Source organism: Nerophis ophidion, linkage group LG20, assembly GCF_033978795.1.
Source record: "Nerophis ophidion isolate RoL-2023_Sa linkage group LG20, RoL_Noph_v1.0, whole genome shotgun sequence".
Lineage (NCBI taxonomy): Eukaryota > Metazoa > Chordata > Actinopteri > Syngnathiformes > Syngnathidae > Nerophis > Nerophis ophidion.
In genome coordinates, this window is record NC_084630.1 from 20,784,479 (window position 1) to 20,805,274 (window position 20,796).

General features: G+C 41.6%; 1 protein-coding gene across 1 annotated transcript in view; it reads left to right on the forward strand.

The window, feature by feature from the left end:
- Positions 1-20,796, forward strand: part of tacr3a (tachykinin receptor 3a) — a 121,006-nt gene that overhangs the window by 44,791 nt on the left and 55,419 nt on the right. The window contains exons 2-3 of the mRNA XM_061880687.1: positions 2,911-3,099; positions 3,177-3,327. Of these exons, the coding sequence (XP_061736671.1) occupies positions 2,911-3,099; positions 3,177-3,327 (340 nt within the window). The remainder of the gene's footprint in view (positions 1-2,910; positions 3,100-3,176; positions 3,328-20,796) is intronic.

Sequence of the window (20,796 nt, forward strand, 5' to 3'; positions counted from 1 at the left end):
GCCGGGCATGTCAAAACCAGGACTCTCTCCAGCGAGATCAAGGAAAACGTGGCTGTGGTACAAAGCTCCGGCACCAAAATGCTGGACCAGCATGGTTCAGTGGTGCGACCCTTAATAACGATCAGGTGTGCCCTGCTGATTCGAGCCAGCTGCAGGCCACACTGTGGGAGAGAGAGAGAGTAGGAACAGGTGCAAGGACAGAGACAAAACTACACCGACTAACACACAATGGAATTGATCAACTGTCCTATCAACGAAACTGACACAATCTTTTGTTAGAGAGAACCTGCCTGTCCTGACGAAACGTTTGTTGATGGAGACACAATTGACTCTTGGCTTGTCATGTACTTGGTGATTCGTTCAGCTGAAGACATCTACTTATCCGGAACCGTGACAACAGAACATCTGCTGGTTGTGATAAGCGTTGCCCTGGTGTATCGACTAACTCGGAAGATAATGGCAGCCGTTCATGGTACCCCAACGCTTTCATAAATAATCGAATGATGGGCAGAGCGGTGGGTACTCAGACTGTTGTGGTTTCTGGACTAAATTGCAAACTGGATAACATCTCGAGAAGCTTTCCGCTCTGCAGCGCAAAATTAAGCTGATATATTCTTTCAAGACACTGGGATATTGACTCTGTTCCGTGATGCCGATCAGAGGGTCTTCCAGGCTTCTGGACAAAACACCCATCCATGCTGGAGATTTTGTGTTCCTGTTCTGTATATACCTGAAACTGTATATTGTATGTCTTCCCTGGAAAAGTTGTGCTAAAAACAAATTCCTTTTAAGTGCAATGACGATAATTTCTCTGTGATTGTATTCTACTCTCTACTCTCAAATGTTTCCACGTTTCATTTATCGTTTTAAAGGACATGGTAAATGTTTGTCCCTCCAGCCATGCTGCTCTTTAGCTCTCAGCATCCTTTGTACACTTGGAAATGTCACTGTAACTATAACATAACATACCTGACCTGAATTTCATTTGCCATGTTGATCCATACGGCCAGATTTATTTGCACTAGACCTGTTTTAGTACTTCGGCAAATGGTATTAGTATTTTTTTAGGGATGCTCCAATTTGGGTTTTATGCTGCCGATTCCGATACAGATCATTAAAGACTTGGATCTGCCAATGCATGCATTAACTGTAAATGCTTTAATGTATTTATGGTGAGCGCTATTTGACACCCTTGTGTGGTGTTCGGGTCTGTGGGACCTGTTTTCATTTTTTATTAAAAGAAAAATGATACAATTGATGAATTTTTCAAACTCAGTCTCACTGACTTTGGCTCATTTTCTGGGGGTTTGCGGGTTGCGGAGGGGGGGTGTATATTGTAGCGTTCCGAAAGAGTTAGTGCTGCAAGGGGTTCTGGGTAATTGTTCCGTCGTGTTTGTGTTGTGTTACGGTGCGGATGTTTTCCCGAAATGTGTTTGTCATTCTTGTTTGGCGTGGGTTCACAGTGTGGCGCATATTTGTAAAAGTGTTAAAGTTGTTAATACGGCCACTCTCAGTATGACCTATATGGCTGTTGACCAAGTATGCCTTGCATTTTCCCAAGATGGCGCTGTTGTAGTGGCTGCTGTTGGCAGGAGCTCTGTGCTCTTGTGTCATCCTTTTGTGTTTCCCTCTTGTTTTCATGTGTTATTATATTTTTTTGCCACCCCTTGTCACAGTGTGACAAGGGGTGGCACTTTCGTGACCTCTGTGGTGCTTTTTTGTGGACTTCTGGATCTGCCTCCCGGGAGCCTTTTGGCCATGGAAACCAGCTGCTGGGTCTCTACCACACCGGAGTCTGTTTGGAGGGACTGGAGGAAATTTGGTTGAGGAGACTGGGCTGCGGAGCTATCACTGAGCGCCGGGACGGAGAGGCTTCGCGGTGTCTTGCCTGGGTGAGGAGGTGTCGGACACCTCAGTCTACTTGGACGTAACCTCGCTCATCCATGCGGACTGGACACTGGCCGAGAGTTGGTTGGCGGCCGAGAGTGGTTGCTTTGTTGCGTCTGCTCCTGTCGCTGGCCATGCTTCCTCGACCCCAGCGGACGATGGCGTGGAACACCGCAGAGGCCACCACAGTGGATATGTTTCTTTTAATTTTTATTCATAGCTGTATGTAGAATTGGCTGGTTGCATCAGCTCTGTTACTTTAATGTCTTTCATGTCCTTTGTGTTCTTTGACGTTTGATGTTTACCTCTTACGCACATGTAAGATGGATGTGTACTATGGCTATGAGTTGTTTTTTTCCCTTGGCCCAGTCTGGACCCCCTCTCCAGGGCCCAAGCTTAGACTGATTTTTTTTGTTCTACTTGTTTACCTGTATCTCACCTTTTTTGTAAGGGGCGCTTGGAAGCCGGCAGACCCGTCAGCCATCCTGTTCTGTCTCCCTATAATGTCTGTCTGATCTTGAATGGGATTGTGCGGAAAATTTTTATTTTCCTGAAGGAACTCTCCTGACGGAATAAATAAAGTACTATCTAATCTAATCTAATTCACTTGTGTGTGTAAAAAGCCGTAGATATTATGTGATTGGGCTGGCACGCAAACGCAGCACCTTTAAGGCACGCCCCCAATATTGTTGTCTGGGTGGAAATCGGGAGTAATTCGGAAGAATGGTTGCCCCGGGAGATTTTCGGGAGGGGCACTGAAATTCGGGAGTCTTCCAGGAAAATTGGGAGGTTTGGCAAGTATGACTGGGAGTCGCAACGGCTCTGTACTTCTCCCTACGTCCGTGTACCACCCCGTACAGCGGCGTTTTAAAAAGTCATACATTTGACTTTTTGAAACCGATACCGATAATTTCCGATATTACATTTTAAAGCATTTATCGGCCGATAATATCGGCAGTCCGATATTGTCGGACATCTCTGCTATTTACCATTAAATGGACTGACCTTTGATCCCTCCTGTAGGTACATGGCCATTATCCATCCTTTGAAGCCTCGTCTGTCAGCTAAGGCCACCACCGGAGTCATTGCCTGCATCTGGAGTCTGGCCGTGGTCCTGGCCTTTCCCCTCTGCTACTTCTCCAAAATCCGAGTTCTGCCTCGCCGGACCTTGTGCTACGTGGCGTGGCCCCGTATGGCAGACGACCCCGTCATGTGAGCAGTGTTGGCATAACTGCATTGATGCATTTTGTTGTCCCTCACAAATGTGACGTACCTGGTTGTCCCTGAAGGTACCACATCATCGTGACCGTGCTGGTGTATGTGCTGCCTCTAGTGGTGATGGGCATCACTTACTCTATCGTGGGCGTGACTCTGTGGGGAGGCGAGATCCCCGGGGATTCATCCGACAACTACCATGGACAATTACGGGCTAAAAGGAAGGTGAGGTTGCTGACTCATCAATTCAAGGAAACCTTGTTAGAACTGTAAACATTGCATGTGCAAGATCATGAAATGAGAGTGGAACTGTCAGATTCTGTTGGTCCAGAACCCCAAGATGCCGAGATGGCAAGCGTTGTGCAGGAAAACATGACTTTAATATCAAAAAGGAAATGCATGGGAAACAAGAACAGTGTTAAAGTTGTTTATACGGCCACCCTCAGTGTGACCTGTATGGCTGTTGACCAAGTATGCTTTGCATTCACTTGTGTGTGTGAAAATATGTAGATATTATTGATTAGGCCGGCACGCTAATGCAGTGCCTTTAAGGTTTATTGGCGCTCTGTTCTTCTTCCTACGTCCGTGTACCACTCCGTACAGCGGCATTTTTAAAAGTCATACATTTTCATACATCAGGTCTTACATCAAGAGTTGCAACCTCACTTCAAAATGCAAAACACACAAAGTAAAAAAAAAAAAATACTTCTGTAGTTGTGAGGACCGACCGCTGTTGCTAACACACATGCACGCACACACAACCGCACACAAACACACACACAAACACACACACACACATACACACCTGGCCTACTTTGAGTGGACCCACGTTTGGTGAGCAGGTTAAGGGCCCCCCTTTCCACTATAGCTAGAATGAGGAAATATATCTAGCACTAGATGGGAGTAGAAAGCTGCAACCTCACTTCAAAATGAAAAACACACAAATTTAAAAAATATATTTTACTTCGGTAGTTGTGAGGACCGACCGCTGTTGCTAACACACACACACACACACACACACACACACACACACGCACACATACACACAGCAGGCCTAGACAGGAGGAGGACAGACTGTAGGTACACAGAACATTAGAGGGTCAAATGTGTGAAAAAATGAGAGCAGACAGTATTGACAGATGCAAAAACACTTTTATAATTAACATACTGAACATCTGTAAACATCTGTAAACATCTGTTCAGTATTTTACATAAAAGTGTTTGACTGTGAGACAATAAATGCCCCAAAATGGAACAGGTCCAGCAGACCCACAAACACTGGCTGATGTGGGACCCCTTTAATTACGGAATTAAAAATCAAAACAAATTCTAATGTCAACACATGCCGCAAATATTTACTAAATCACATAACTTTTATTGTTTTTTAAGTTGTTACCTTATTTTTGCCTGTTTTCCTTTCGTCACGCGTTGTTCTAGCTGACATTTCGGAGCAGCCAGAAACAGATGAAATGCGACCGATATCCCCGCACTGTCCCTGCAGGGTGTCAGTTTAAACGCCTTCTTCCGTGCTAATTGAATTTCAGCCTGTGTTTAAAGTATTTATCCTCTCAAGAGGGGGAGCACTACACTCCCTTGAGATAGAATGAAATGCCGCGGTCATGCTAAGATAACCTGCCTTTAACCGTCATGCTGATTGACAACCTGCTGATAGCATAATGGCGCTTAGAAAAGACAATCAGATACCGTTGCAGCGATGGCATTTCAACACGATACACCATCAAAGTCGGCAAAAACTGGTGTGCAGAACCCGGGTCGAGCACAAAACCAGTAGGTTCTTCAGAACAATTGTGTGAATGCTCCAAAACATTCTCCCATATGGTTTTCTACACCAAAAGGCATTGATTTATTCAATTTATTATGGGCCTGCTCCAATGTAAGTATTCAACATATTATTATTATCCTCCAGATTGTGTCGCGTTCTACCTTCCACATTTTTCACCCAATTCAAACCATTCAAACTGTTCAGCCTATTCAGGAATCATGGGGTTTTCCTTGACAGGAAAATTCCCGGATTTTCCAGAATTCCTACTTTTCCGAAGCCATATTTCCAGCCTTTTTTCTGGGGACTACTTCTTCCAACATTTTTCAACCCATTTCAACCGTTCTAGCGTCAAAACATTCCGCTTAATCAGGACAAAAAAAAGTTTTTTATGAACTGGAAAAATTCCCTGTTATCCCAAACATTCCAGGAATTCCGTAATACCATTTCTCAATTCAATATGTTGCTACTTAAAGGGGAACATATTCACAATTTCAAAAGGGTTAAAAACTTTAAAAAACAGTTCCCAGTGGCTTGTTGTATTTTTTGAAGTTTTTTTCAAAATTTTACCGGTCTCGGAATATCCCTAAATAAAGCTTTAAAGTGCCTTATTTTCGTCTCTCTGCGAAGACACTGGCCATTTCCCTGTGACGTCATACAGTGCTGCCAATGTAAACAAACAATGGGAATACCACAGCAAGATATAGTGACATTAGCTCGGATTCAAACTTGGATTTCAGCGACTTAAGCGATTCAACAGATTACGCATGTATTGAAACAGATGGTTGGAGTATGAAAATATTGAAGAAAAAACTGAAGCTATTGAGCAAATAGCTATTGACGCAATTCATAGCCATAGCATGGCCGAATAGCTGCGTTAGCATCGCCTTTTGCATCTTTTGACACTGGAGCAACTTAAATCCGTTGATTGGTAAGTGTTTTTTTTCGCATTAAATGTGGGTGGAAGGAAACGTAATATAGTTGCAAATGCATCTACAGGTTATCCATACATTTCTGTTCCATGTCTGCTTTAGCACCGCCGGTAAATAGCATATTAGCATCGATTAGCGTAGCATGTTAGCATCGATTAGCTGGCAGTCAACATCAACAAAACTCACCTTTGTGATTTCGTTGACTATCGTTGCAAATGCATTTGCAGGTTATCCATACATCTCTGTGCCATGTCTGCCTTAGCATCGCCGGTCAAATGTGGAGACACTCTGGCACATTCAATGGGGGTCTGGCGGCAGACACTTTCGCATCTTCGGGCCAGTGGTGCAACTTGAATCCCTCCCTGTTAGTGTTGTTACACCCTCCGACAACACACTGTCGAGGCATGATGTCTCCAAGGTTCCAAAAAATAGTCGAAAAAACGGAAAATAACACAGCTGAGACCCAGTGTTTGTAATGTGTTGAAAATGAAAATGGTGGGTGTGTTACCTCGGCGACGTCACATTCTGACGTCATCGCCTCCAGCGCGATAAACAGAAAGGCGTTTAATTCTGCAAAATTCACCCATTTAGAGTTTGGAAATCGGTTAAAAAAATAGATGGTCTTTTTTCTGCACCATCAAGGTATATATTGACGCTTACATAGGTCTGGTGATAATGTTCCCCTTTAAACATTTCTCAACCGATTGAAACCATTTCAAAACCAACCATTTAGACCATTCTAGTTTTGTTTACCATTTTCCCAAAAAATCCCGCTTTTCCCGGAATTCACAAAATTGGGACGTTATTCAAAGTTCCATAACTCCCACATTTTTCATCTGATTCAATCCGTTCCAACTTGAAACTGTTCAGCCAGTTTAGGAATTGTGTGTTCTTTTTCGACAATTGTAAAAAAATATCCCGGATTACCTATAATTCCTTTTTTTTTTTGCATTTTACCCATTCAAAATGAATTGGCCATTTTTCAAACTTCCACATTTTCCACATTCTTTAACCAATTAAAACCATTCCACCTTCAACACATTCCACCATCCTGGAAATTGAAAATTCCTCTTTTTCAAGCTCCAAAAAAATCCAGGATTTTCCAGGACTCCTGCTTTTCCAAGGCCCTATTTCCACCCTTTATTCTGGCGACTACTTCTTCCACATTTTCCAACACATTTTAACCGTTCTACCGTCAAAACACTCCTCTTTATCAGGAAAAAAAATATTAAAAATGTTGAACTGGAAAAATTCCCGGTTTTCCCGAAATTACAGGAATTCCGTAATACCATTTTTCATTTCAATATGTTACTACTTAAACATTTCTTGATCGATTTTAAGAATTTCATCACCAACCATTTAGACTATTCAAGTGATTTACCATTTTTTTTTAAATTTCCTGCTTTTCCCCCAAAACATTTTTGGGGAATTTCCGATTTAAATTAATGGGACATCCTTCAAAGTTCCACAAACTCCCACATTTTTCATCTGATTCAAATCGTTCCAACTTCAAACTGTTAAGTCTATTCAGGAATCGTCGTATTTCCCTTGAAAAATTCCAAAAATTCCCATATTTCCCAAAATTTTTCAAACTAGCACCATTTCCTATTTTTCAACCTATTCAAAACCATCCCACCTTCAACACATTCCACCATCCTGGAAATTCAAATTTCCTCTTTTCCAAGTTCAAAAAAATTCCAGGATTTTCCAGAATTCTTGCTTTTCCAGAGCCGTATTTCCCCTTTTTTCTGGCGACTACTTCTTTGACATTTTTCAACGCATTTCAACCGTACCACCGTCAAAACACTCCCCTTTATCAGGAAAAAAAATAAATGTTTTTTTGAACTGGAAAAATTCCTGGTTTTCCCGAAATTTCAGGGATTCCGTAATACCGTTTCTCATTTCAATATGTTACTTCTTAAACATTTCTTGAACGATTTTAAGAATTTCATCACCAACCATTTAGACTATTCAAGTGATTTACCATTTTCAAAAAAATTCCCGCTTTTCCCGAAATTCCCGTTTTGATTTTTTGGGGGGAAATTCCGAATGAAATCAATGACATTCCTCAATGTTACAAAACTCCCACATTTTGTATCTGGTTAAAATCGCTCCAACTTCAAACTGTTCAGCCTATTCAGGAATCATCGTATTTCCCTTGACAAATTCCAAATTCCCATATTTCCCAAAATTCCAGGTTTCCCGGCACATTTTTCCTATTCAAAATGATTTAGCCATTTTTCAAACTTCCACCATTTCAAAATTTTTCAACCTATTCAAAATATTCCACCTTCAACACATCCCACCATCCTGAAAATTCAAAATTCCCATTTTTCAAGTTTAGAAAAATTCCAGAATTTTCCAGAATTCCTGCTCTTTCAAAGCCTTATTTCCACCCTTTTTTCTGGAGACTTCTTCTTCCACATTTTTCAACGCATTTCAACCGTTCCACCGTCAAAACATTCCTCTTAATCAGGACAAAAAACTAAGTTGTATTTTGAACCGTGAAAAAAATCACAGTTTTCCTAAAATTCCAGGAATTCTATAATACCATTTCTCAATTCAATATGTTACTACTTAAACATATCTCAACCAATTTTAAAAATGTCAACACCAACCATTTAGACAATTGAAGTTTTTTAGCTTTTTAAAAAAAAAATCCCGCTTTTCCCAAAATTTCCAATTTTTTCTGAAATTCCCATTGAAATCAACGGGACATTCTTCAAACTTCCACAATTCCCACCTTCTTCAACTGTTTAAAACCATTCCACCTCCAGCACATTCCACTCATCCTGGACATTCAAATTATCAGTTTTCCAAGTTAAAAAAAATCCAGGAATTCCCAGAATTTCCGTTTTTTCAAAAAAAAAATTCCGTCGCCTACTTCTTCCACATTTTTCAAACCACTTCTACCGTTCCACCGTCAAAACGTTCAGGACAAAAACTAAGTTGTTTTCTTAACCGTAAAAATTCCTGGTTTTCCCAAAATTCCAGAAATTACGTAATACTATTTGTCAATTAAAAATGTTACTACTTCAACACTTCTCGACCAATTTGAAAAAATCCATCACCAAACGTTTAAACTCATTCACAATATACAAAATATTTAGCTTTTTTTTTTTTTTTTTAAAAGAATCCCTCTTTTCCTAAAACTCCCAAATTTTAATGAAATTCGCCTTGAAAAGGAATGGGACATTTTTCAAAGTTCCATAACTTCCAAAAAATTTTATCCGATTCAAACCGTTCCAACTTCAAACTGTTCAGCCTTTTCGGTAATCGTGGGCTTCCCAGATTTCCCCGAATTCCAGGTTTTCCGGGACATTTTTCCCATTCAAAATTAATTGGCCATTTTTCAAATTTCCGCAATTCCCACATTCTTCAACCGATTCAAACCATTCCACTTTCAACACATTCCACTCACCCTGGAAATTCTAAATATAATTTTTCCAACTTCAGAAAAATTCCAGGAATTCCCAGAATTTCCGTTTTTTTTCACCCTTTTTTCCGTCGACTACTTCTTCCACATTTTTTTAACCACTTTCACCGTTCCACCGTCAAAACATTCAGGACAAAATATATGTTGTTTTTTAAACTGTAAAAATTCCCGGTTTTCCCAAAATTCCAGGAATTCCGTAATACTATTTGTCAATTAAAAATGTTGCCTACTTCAACTTTCTCGACCGATTTGAAAAATTCCAACGGCAACCGTTTAAACTGATTCACAATGTACAAAATATTTATCATTTTCATAGAAAATCCCGCTTTTCCCGAAACTCCCAAATTTCTTATGAAATTCCCATTGAAAAGAATGGGACATTTTTTAAAATTCCATAACTCCAATTAAGGTTCTATCCAACTCAAACCATTCCAAATTCAAACTGTTCAGCCTATTTTGGGAATCAGAGGTTTTTCTTTGAAAATTTCAAAAAAATCCCAGATTTCCCAAAATTCCAGGCTTTCCGGGACATTTTTCCCATTCAAAATGAATTGGCCATTTTTCAAACTTCCACAATTCCCAGATTCTTCAAACGATTCAAACTATTCCACATTCAACACAATCCACTGATCCTGCAAATTCAATTTATCAGTTTTCCAAGTTCCCAAAAATTCCAGGAATTCCCAGATTTTCTGCTTTTTAAACCCCTTTTTCATCCTTTTTTCGTCGACTACTTCTTCCACATTTTTTAAACACTTTTACCGTTCCACTATCAAAACATTCAGGACAAAAAAACAAATTTTTTTTTTAACTGTAAAAGTTCCTGTTTTTTCCAAAATTCCAGGAATTCCGTAATACTATTTGTCAATTAAAAATGTTGCTACTTCAAAATTTCTTGAGCCCCCCGCGACCCCGAAAGGGAATAAGCGGTAGAAAATGGATGGACGGATGGATGAATTTGAAAAATTCCAATACCAACCGTCTAAACTCATTCAAAATGTGCAAAATATTTAGCTTTTTCTTTTTAAATCCTGCTTTTCCCATCCATCCATCCAATTACTACTGCTTATTCCCTCCGGGGTGACGGGGGGCGCTCGCCTGTGCAAATGCTCAGCATTTAAACGGGAAGATGTCAACATCCCGTCAGTGGTCGTCCCAATGACAGCAGACTTTGTACAGTAGGTGATTGTTTTATTATGTTCCTAGTTTGTTTATCTTGTTCGGCACTTAGCAACACTTCTGCTAGACGCTTACATCATGACGTGTAGTAGGTTTGGTTGAAGGGGATGGGAAAATCAAACGGGTCTGGGAAATTATTATTACTAAAGTATGCTTAAAATGAGCAAAATATGTAAATATTACATCGTACAGGTTGCCCTTTAGTGGGTTCTTCAGACCACCACACACTGCCAGGAGAGCCAGGAATTCTGGGTATAACACTTTTTTATTTTCATAAATCATCCAAAGTCTTTTGCTTCCCAGCAAACTGTCTTTCTCTCCTGCTTCTGCTCAGCAGCACCTCCAACTCCAACTACTTGTCTCATCACGGCTGCTGCTAATAAAGGCGGCAGGTGATTACGCACCTGTCGTTGTCTTTGAGGCCGGTCCTGGCAAGACCCGTTCCTCGTCAGGGCCCCCAGGCCACGACCCCCTCCACATACATGTTACTATGACTGTGCGTGTTTCTACATCACATTTATACTTACAGTGTGTATATGTAACAGTGATAGAGGCTTTTGGAAGATTTTTAGAGCGATTTATAGAGCGACTCCCATCGGCTCCATTGTTAGCTGACTTTTGCTAACGTTTATTTAATGTTTAGAATGCATAAAAAAGGGAAAAAAAAACGTCTTACATAGGGATTGTGAAGGATAGAAAAAATGCAAAACAAAAAAAGTGCAGTCCCCCTCTAAGAATATACCCAAGCAGAAAGAGACTGTGAACAACCAAAAACCCGAAACACAGCCATATAAATAAAAATATTATATTATTATATTTTTTTGGGTGGGGGGGAAATATTCCACCAACACAATTCCGGTTTCACAGTGTGCAATAGAGTACAGTCCTATATAATATATATCATTTAGTTTGTAATTACAGGGCAAACATATGTATAATTACCTCTGTAAATACTCACAGTAATACACCCACTCATCATCACACTGTCAACGACACCGGAAAAATATGGTTATTTTAAAGCATATTTGAGCCAAGATAACTGACATTTCAACACAGTTTTACTCATTATTGACTGGCAAATGCAGGCAGGCGCTACACTCTATTTATTATTATTATTATTATTATCATTATTATTATTACAAAATATTGGTTGAGAATTGAAAATATTGTAAGAAAGTACTAAAATAAACACATATGCTAATTTTTGCTCATCCTGTCTTATAACGTTTGTATTCTACAGTCTCCACGTTGCTCTTTTCTTTATGGTGCAAAAAAAGTCTGAATTCATCTATTTTGATAAATTTTTAAAAGTCATTTTTCGCCACTAAAATCCGCAGTTTTATACCCCTCATCAAACTCATCAATTTTTAATTTGTTGGGTGCTTCAAGTCTATGAAAAATGGTTGACTGAATGGTTGAAGTTGTATAATTTTGAGCAATTTAATGGGTGACCTTATAAATGTAAAACAAAAGAAAAAAAAGGTTTAATGTTTCATCTAAAACAATAATATTGACAGGCACAATGTTAAAACACTTTTTTTATGACAATTCAGTCTCTCCTTTATTACAGTTATCAATGTGAGCCTTGTAAACAGTTTTTCAAAAAGTAGGATTATTATCAATTAAACCATGTTTTCATAGTTAAAGCATTAAAAGACTGTTTACAAAATATGTTTTTTTAAACATAATTACAGCCCTGCCAGAAAAATTGTATGTAATTTATCAAAAACGTTCTGTTCTCTGAGTTCCCAGGTTGTCTTTGTTGCGTCAAGCCAAAGGCTTGTAAAATTCCATTGTGTACGATGGGAGGAGACAGCTGAATCCAGGACCAGCCCAAGCCCGAGGCATCTTTTTCTTTTCTGTTAACGTGACCGAAAACAATGGCTGTTTACGTACCCCCCATTCATTTAGAAACAGCTGTTGTTATGTAAACAGGAAAAGTCCAAATACAAAGAGGTGGCGTAAAATCTTTCACCAGAGCGTGCTGGAAACTGTACAAGAGTACAGACCAGACGTTTCTCCTCCATTGAGCCAAATTAAAATCTGTCTCTGTTTATTTCCTTGGTTTTTGTCTTGTTTAATAGATGTCATCGATGTTTGAACCTGACAATCCCTGTGAACAATAAATATAGTCACGTGTACACTCTTTTCATCCAGTAGAGTAGCCTTAAGTGTTTGCCCACTATAGACTAACAGTACTCACCAGAAGCCTGGAGGATCCTCCAAACGGTCGTCACCCGGCTACTACAACAAGGTGTCAGGTTCAAACATTAATGACATTTATTAATCAGATGAAAAGCAAGGAACCATGCAAAAACTGAGTTCCATTAGCTCATGAGGGAGAACCAATGGAGCTGCACACTTAGTCACAGTCTCGCCCTACGCTCTAAGGTCCAGCTCCCGCGTCCCTCTACTTATTCAAGACTTCCATAGTCAACGTCACTGAGGCTGCCTCTCAAAGGAGTGGTCACATATATTATGCAAAGCAGGTCCGGTACGCACAAAACGTGACGGAATGTGCTAGGGCCTTGTGAGTACCTTTTTTCTGCTTCGTCTGCGTGCTGTCGTCTTATCTTTCTTGAGGTTCTTAAAGTCCTTGGCTGTTAGCAGGCTAAAAAAAAGATAACATCTGCGACTGAGGCCACTCCTCAGACAATAAGTTTTGTCCTTGCACAGATAGAAAACATGCAGCTTCACCACAATAGCTAATAACTATAGCAACGGACCTTAAGCATATTAAAGTTATGTGATAATATATATATATATATATATATATATATATATATATATATATATATATATATATACAAACCCCGTTTTCATATGAGTTGGGAAATTGTGTTGAATGTAAATATAAACGGAATACAATGACTTGCAAATCCTTTTCAACCCATATTAAGTTGAATGCACTACAAAGACAACATTTTTGATGTTCAAACTCATAAACTTTATTTTTTTTGCAAATAATGATTAACTTAGAATTTCATGGCTGCCACACGTGCCAAAGTAGTTGGGAAAGGGCATGTTCACCACTGTTACATCCACCCTGAGCCAGCCCACTTTGGAGAAGTGGGTTGGAGTGAGGTGTGATCTGGGGTGGAGGTCTAAAAGTAACCGGACTAGCTTGTTCTGGGATGTTTGGAGTCTAGATTTGAGGGTTTTGGTGGTGCTGGGTTACCAGGAGGTGCAAGTGTAATCGAAAAAGCGTTGAATGAGAGTTCCCACTAGAATCTTCAAGGTGCTTTTGTTGACCAGAGAGGAGATTCTGTAGAGGAATCTCGTTCTTTGGTTGACATTTTTGATTACCTTTGGCTGGCTTTTGAACTTCGTGCCTATAACAATCCGGATGGTTATTTTCCTCGTTTTTCCGGAGGACACCACGTCCACAGTTTCCAAATATAATTTGAAATGTGAACTAATCAGACCACAGAACACCATTCCCCTTTGCATCAGTCCATCTTAGATGAGCTCGGGCCCAGCGAAGCCAGCGGCTTTCCTTGGTGTTGTTGATAAATGGGTTTTGCTTTGCATAGGAGAGTTTTAACTTGCACTTACAGATGTAGCGACCAACTGTAGTTACTTCCAGTGGTTTTATGAACGTTTTCCTTAGCCCATGTGGTGATATCCTTTACCAACCGATGTCTGTTTTTGATGCAGTACCGCATGAGGGATCAACGGTCCGTAATATCATCGCTTATGTGCAGTGATTTTTCCAGATTCTCTGAAACTTTTGATGATTTCACGGACCGTAGATGGTAAAATCTCTAAATTCCTTGCAATAGCTCGTTGAGAAATGTTGTTCTAAAACTGTTCGACAATTTGCTTACTAATTGGTGACCATCGCCCCATCCTTGTTTGTGAATTACTTAGCATTTCATGGAAGCTGCTTTTATACCCAATCATGGCACCCACCTGTTCCCAATTAGCCAGCACACCTGTGGGATGTTCCAAATAAGTGTTTGATGAGCATTCCTCAATTTTATCAGTATTTATTGCCACCTTTCCCAACTTCTTTGTCATGTGTTGCTGGCATCAAATTCTAAAGTTAATTATTAGTTGCAAAAAAATAAATGTTTATCAGTTTGAACATCAAATATGTTGTCTTTGTAGCATATTCAATTGAATATGGGTTAAAAAGGATTTGCAAATCATTGTATTCTGTTTATATTTACATCTAACACAATTTCCCAACTCATATAGAAACGTACTTAATCACATCCTGGGTAGTTAGAACTGGGCTTCCATGTACTAAAACCAGGGGCATTAAGTTGCTCTGCAAAGACTTAGTCAACTCGCCATTTCATTTCCACTTAGCGTTTCCCGGACAGTTAAAAGCAGTCTTTTTGGCAGCTAGTGAGTCCTGTTCTGCTGGTCCTGTTGTTATCGCTGGAGTCAAAGGCTCAGCAATGTGAGAATGTGTTATGATGTTCCGAAAGACGTCGTTGCATAATAACGGCCTTACTAACGTTGTCAAGTATGGAGTAACTTAATAATTAGTTTTAAGTACACCAAGTTCAGCATCCTGCACTGCTACGGGAAAATAATGAACATCCATTCATCCATTTTATTCCGCTTATCCGCAGTTGGGTCGCGGGGGTAGCAGCATAAGCAGAGAAGCCCAGACTTCTCTCTCCCCAGCCACTTTGTCCTCCCAGGGGATCCCGAGGCGTTCCCAGGCCAGCCAGGGAGACATAGTCTACCCAACGTGTCCTCGGTCTTTCCGTTGGCCTCCTGCCGGGAGGCCAACGGGAAGACCGCTTGGGTGGCATCCTGAGCAGATGCCTGAACCACCTTATCTGGCTCCTTTCCATGTGAAGGAGCAGCGATTTTACTTTGAGCTCCTCCCGGATGGCAGAGCTTCTCACCCTATCTTTAAGGAAGAAGACCCGCCACCCGGCGGAGGAAACTCATTTCGGCTGCTTGTACCCGTGATCTTGTCCTTTCCATCACAACCCAAAGCTCATGAACATAGGTGAGGATGGGAACGTAGATCGACCTTTTGGCTCAGCTCCTTCTTCACCACAACAGATCGATACAGCGTCCACATTACTGAAGACGCTGCACCGATCCACTCTTCCCTCACTCATGAACAAGACTCCTATGTACTTGAACTCCTCCACTTGGGACAGGGTCTCCTCCTCAGCCCGGAGATGGCGTTCCACCTTTTTCCGGGCGAGAACCAGGGACTTGGACTTGGAGGTGCTGACTCTCATCCCGCTCGTGTCACACTCGGCTGCCAAACCAATCCAGCGAGAGCTGAAGATCCTGGCCAGATGAAGCCATCAGGACCACATTATCTGCAAATATTTTGATAGTTATTAATTAAAAATGTTCCTACCTTCACACCTGGTCCAGAGTAATAATAATAATAATGGATTAGATTTATATCGTGCTTTTCTATTGTTAGATACTCAAAGCGCTCACAGAGAAGTTGGAACCCATCATTCATTCACACCTGGTGGTGGTAAGCTACATCTGTAGCCACAGCTGCCCTGGGGTAGACTGACGGAAGCCTGGCTGCCAGTTTGCGCCTACGGCCCCTCCGACCACCACCTGTCATTCATTCATCATTCATTCACCAGTGTGAGCGGCACCGGGGGCAAAGGGTGAAGCGTCCTGCCCAAGGACACAACGGCAGCGATTTGGATGTTAATAGGTGGGAATAATCTACCCAATGTGTCCTCGGTCTTCATGTTGGCCTCCTGCCGATCGGACGTGCAAACGCCTCCCTCGGGAGGCGTTTGGATGGCATCCTGAGCAGATGCCTGAATCACCTCATCTGGCTTCTCTCCATGTGGAGGAGCACCAATTTTACTTTGAGCTCCTCCCGGATGGCAGAGCTTCTCACCCTATCTTTAAGGAAGAAGACCGGCCACCCGGCGGAGGAAACTCATTTCGGCTGCTTGTACCCGTGATCTTGTCCTTTCGATCATAACCCAAAGCTCGTGACCATAGTTGAGGATGGGAACGTAGATCGACCTTTTGGCTCAGCTCCTTCTTCACCACAACAGATCGTCCACATTACTGAAGACGCTGCAGCGATCCACTCTTCCCTCACTCGTGAACAAGACTCCTAGGTACTTGAACTCCTCCACTTGGGGAAGGGTCTCCGCAGATGGCAATCCACTCTATTCCGGGCGGGAACCATGGACTCGGACTTGGTGGTGCTGATTCTCATCCCATTCGTGTCACACTCGGCTGCCAAACCAATCCAGCAAGAGCTGAAGATTCTGGCCAGATGAAGCCATCAGGACCACATTATCTGCAAATGTTTTGATAGTTGATCATTTTAATAGTTATTAATTAAAAATGTTCCTACCTTTACACCTGGTCCAGAGTAGTCCGTTTGCATCCTGGGAGAACAAACCTCGCAGCAAGCCGCAAAAACCCCCAGGTCATGACAAACTGTATATCTCGGTATCGGTTGATATCAGTAATTATGAGTTGAGCAATATCAGGATATCGGATACCGGCAAAAAAGCCATTATCGGACATCTGTACTTAAGGAAATCGACTGGTATTAACCTTCTCCATGAGACATTGTGCTGCAGAGCTAAAAACTGCACCTTAGGCAATCACGAGCGTGAGCCACTCAGTCCTCATGAGTCATTCAGCTGACAAGCAAAGGTCACTCACTTGAAGTAAACGAGGACATATTAAAGCCGTTTGTTGTTTTTTTTGTCCACCAATGTACTTCATAAAAATAGCCAATATGTAATTATGGCAGCTCAGGGAGACGCCACTCAACCGTTTCTTGTCGGCGTTCCTCGTCATCGTCCGCAACGGATGGGACTTTTCCTGTCGTCGCACAACAGCTGCTTTATTTTAAGGCCGGGCCATAAGGCGTTGTGATCTAAATGTCAAGCACTAATCATGTTATTATTATAAGGCGGCTGTGTTCCAGGCACCATCTCCTTGGAGACACTTTTGAGAGTGTGGCAAGGAGACAATGGCATACATTACCTTTTCTATAACAGGATGCAGTGTGAACGTATCGTGTGTGGCACTAATGCTATGCACCCCCAGAGGATTCATAGCCACGCATAATGACAGTGTTCTTATCCTGACCTGACCAGGGGGGGGGGGAGGTCAATAGCGCCGTCCGTCCTAGCGGTAGGTGATGATGACCGGTTCGTTCTGCGGTGAGAATCACAGGAGAAGCAATTTGAAGGGTCAGCCACTGAAGAGCAGCACTCCATTGGCTCGATTCCCACTCGCGGCAGTCACTGCCTCACATGCAGTAAAACAGTCGGGTTTCCAAGATACGCTCGCACTATCTCCAAAGTCCATGCCTCTGAAATGCTACGGGGTTACCGTATCCCCTTGAATTGCCGCCGGGTATATAGTATGCGCCTGCCTAGATTTACTGCCGGGTCAAACTCGTTTCGCAAAATAATTAGCGCATGCTTAGCATTACCGCCGGCTCAGGATTAACGCCGGGTCAAACTCGTTTCACAAAATATTATTTTTATTAGCGCATATCTAGAATTTCCGCCGGGTCAAACTCGTTTTGCCGAATAATTAGCTTATGCCTAGAATTTTTGGAACAACATATGCTGCCATCCAAGCGCCGTCTTTTTCATGGACGCCCCTGCTTATTTTAGCAAGACAATGCCGAGCCCCATTCAGCACATATTACAACAGCGTGGCTTCATAAAAAAAGAGTGCGGGTACTTTCCTGGCCCGCCCCTTTCGGGGCGGTTTAGCTCAGTTGGTAGAGCGGCCGTGACAGCAACTTGAGGGTTGCAGGTTCGATTCCCGCATCCGCCATCCTAGTCACTGCCGTTGTGTCCTTGGGCAAGACACATTACCCACCTGCTCCCAGTGCCACCCACACTGGTTTGAATGTAACTTAGATATTGGGTTTCACTATGTAAACCCCTTTGAGTCACTAGAGAAAAAGCGCTGTATAAATATAATTAACTTCAATTCACTTCACTTCGTTAGCGCCGCCTTAGTGGCTCCCTGCAGCTTTTTCAAAAATGGAAAAAGATGGGGGGGGATATATTGGTTTTTGTAATAATGTTTCTGTAGGACACACAACACGAACCTTCCTAATTGTTAGAAAGTCCACTGTTTAATATGTTTGTGTTTAAGCTTCACTGATGACAGCGCCGTTTGTCCTGGTAATTTTGCCGGTCCTTGAACACACCGTTGTTTGTTTACATGTACAACTTTCTCCGTCGCTGCCACAGAAAGACGTGCTTCATGCCACTCCTTCTTTGTCTCATTTTGTCCACCAAACGTTTTATGCTGTGCGTGAATGCACAAAGCTGAGCTTTGTTTGATGTCATTGACATGCGTGTAGTGCAATCCATGCGAATTTAAGCTGTACATCAAGCAAGAATGGCAAATAATTCCACTTCAAAAATGTGTCTGCTCAGCTCCCAAACCTTTACTGAGTGTTTTTAAATGGAAAGGCCATGTAACACAGTGGTAAAAATGCCCCTGTGACAACTATTTTGCAATGTGTTGCTGCCATTCAATTGTAAGTTCGTGATTACCGTATTTCCTTGAATTGCCGCCGGGTATATAGTATGCGCCTGCCTAGAATTACTGCCGGGTCAGACTCGTTTTTGCAAAATAATTAGCGCATGCTTGGCATTACCGCCGGCTCAGGATTAACGCCGGGTCAAACTTGTTTCGCAAAATATTATTTTTATTAGCGCATGACTAGAATTTCCGCCGGGTCAAACTCGTTTCGCCAAATAATTAGCTTATGCCTAGAATTTTTGGAACAACATATGCTGCCATCCAAGCGCCGTCTTTTTCATGGACGCCCCTGCTTATTTTAGCAAGACAATGCCGAGCCCCATTCAGTACATTTTACAACAGCGTGGCTTCGTAAAAAAGAGTGCGGGTACTTTCCTGGCCCGCCTGCAGTCCAGACTTGTCTCCCATCAAAGATGTGTGGCGCATTATGAAGCGTAAAATACGATATCATGGACACCCCTGCCTATATCATCTAGACCTAGGGTCAGCAACCCGCGACTCTCGAGCCGCATGTCGCTCGTTAGCGCCACCCTAGTGGCTCCTTGCAGCTTTTTCAAAAATGGAAAAAGATGGGGGGGAAATATATTTGTTGTTTTAATAATGTTTCTGTAGAAGGAAACACAACACAAACCTTCCTAATTGTTAGAAAGCCCACTGTTTAATATGTTTGTGTTTAAGCTTCACTGATGACAGCGCCGTTTGTCCTGGTAATTTTGGCGGTCCTTGAAATTTGTGATTACCGTATTTCCTTGAATTACCGCCGGGTATATAGTATGCGCTTGCCTAGAATTACTGCCGGGTCAAACTCGTTTCGCAAAATAATTAGCGCATGCTTAGCATTACCGCCGGCTCAGGATTAACAGCGGGTCTAACTTGTTTCGCAAAATATAATTTTTATTAGCGCATGTCTAGAATTTCCCCTGGGTCAAACTCGTCACGTCACGAGTGACACTTCACCTGTCATCATTTTCAAAATGGAGGAGGATGATTTCAATCATTTGAAATCACATAAAGGGAAGAAGATTAAGAGCTATTCAGTAGGATTTAAGGTCCAAGCAAATTGAATATGCTAAAAAGAACAGTAAGCAGCTATGTTTTATTAATATACCGTAGCTGCGTGTGTCAAATATGAGTCATTAAATGACTCCCACCTCCTGGTGGTAGAGGGCGCTAGTGATCCTTCTTGCGACTACTCGGCTGCAGAAGAAGTGACAACAAGCAGCAAGAGTGAGCAGCGATCGTTTATTTTTTCCTCTCGCTTGCACTTTTAACTTGGAGGATTACATATCTAAAATAAAACAGTTTTCTAAACTGGATTTTCAATCGAAGCAGGAGGTAATAAAAGAAGATCTCCGTCGAGACAGAGAGACTTTTAAAACTGAAGAAAGATAAGGAAGACTTCCATAAACAAGTTATTGATGCTTTTGATCAGAAGGAGCTGCGCATGGACTTTATTTATAAGTAAAGGTAAGACCAAAATAACGTTTTTTTTTTTATTATTAAATGTGCTTTTAATTAGGGTATCCTTACATCACACTCAAATTTATAAGCGCAGGCCTAAATTTACCGCATGCGTTTGGTAAACGCCGGAGTAAGAAGAGGTTTTAAATTAATTAGCGCCCCGGCGGTAATTCAAGGAAATACGGTAAGTTGAAAAGGATTTGAAAATCATAGTATTCTCTTTTTATCTACCATTTACACAACTTCACTGCTTTTCGTAATAAATGACAAGGGAATCAGCCAAAGTATTATTAAGAATGTATTTTCAAACCCGCCTTTTACTTTTATTGCCCCGGTAGCTCTCCGCTCACTTATAACGGTAAGTCCTCGCTGTAGCGCGTTGCAAATAAATGACGGGGCTCATTCCGACCGGG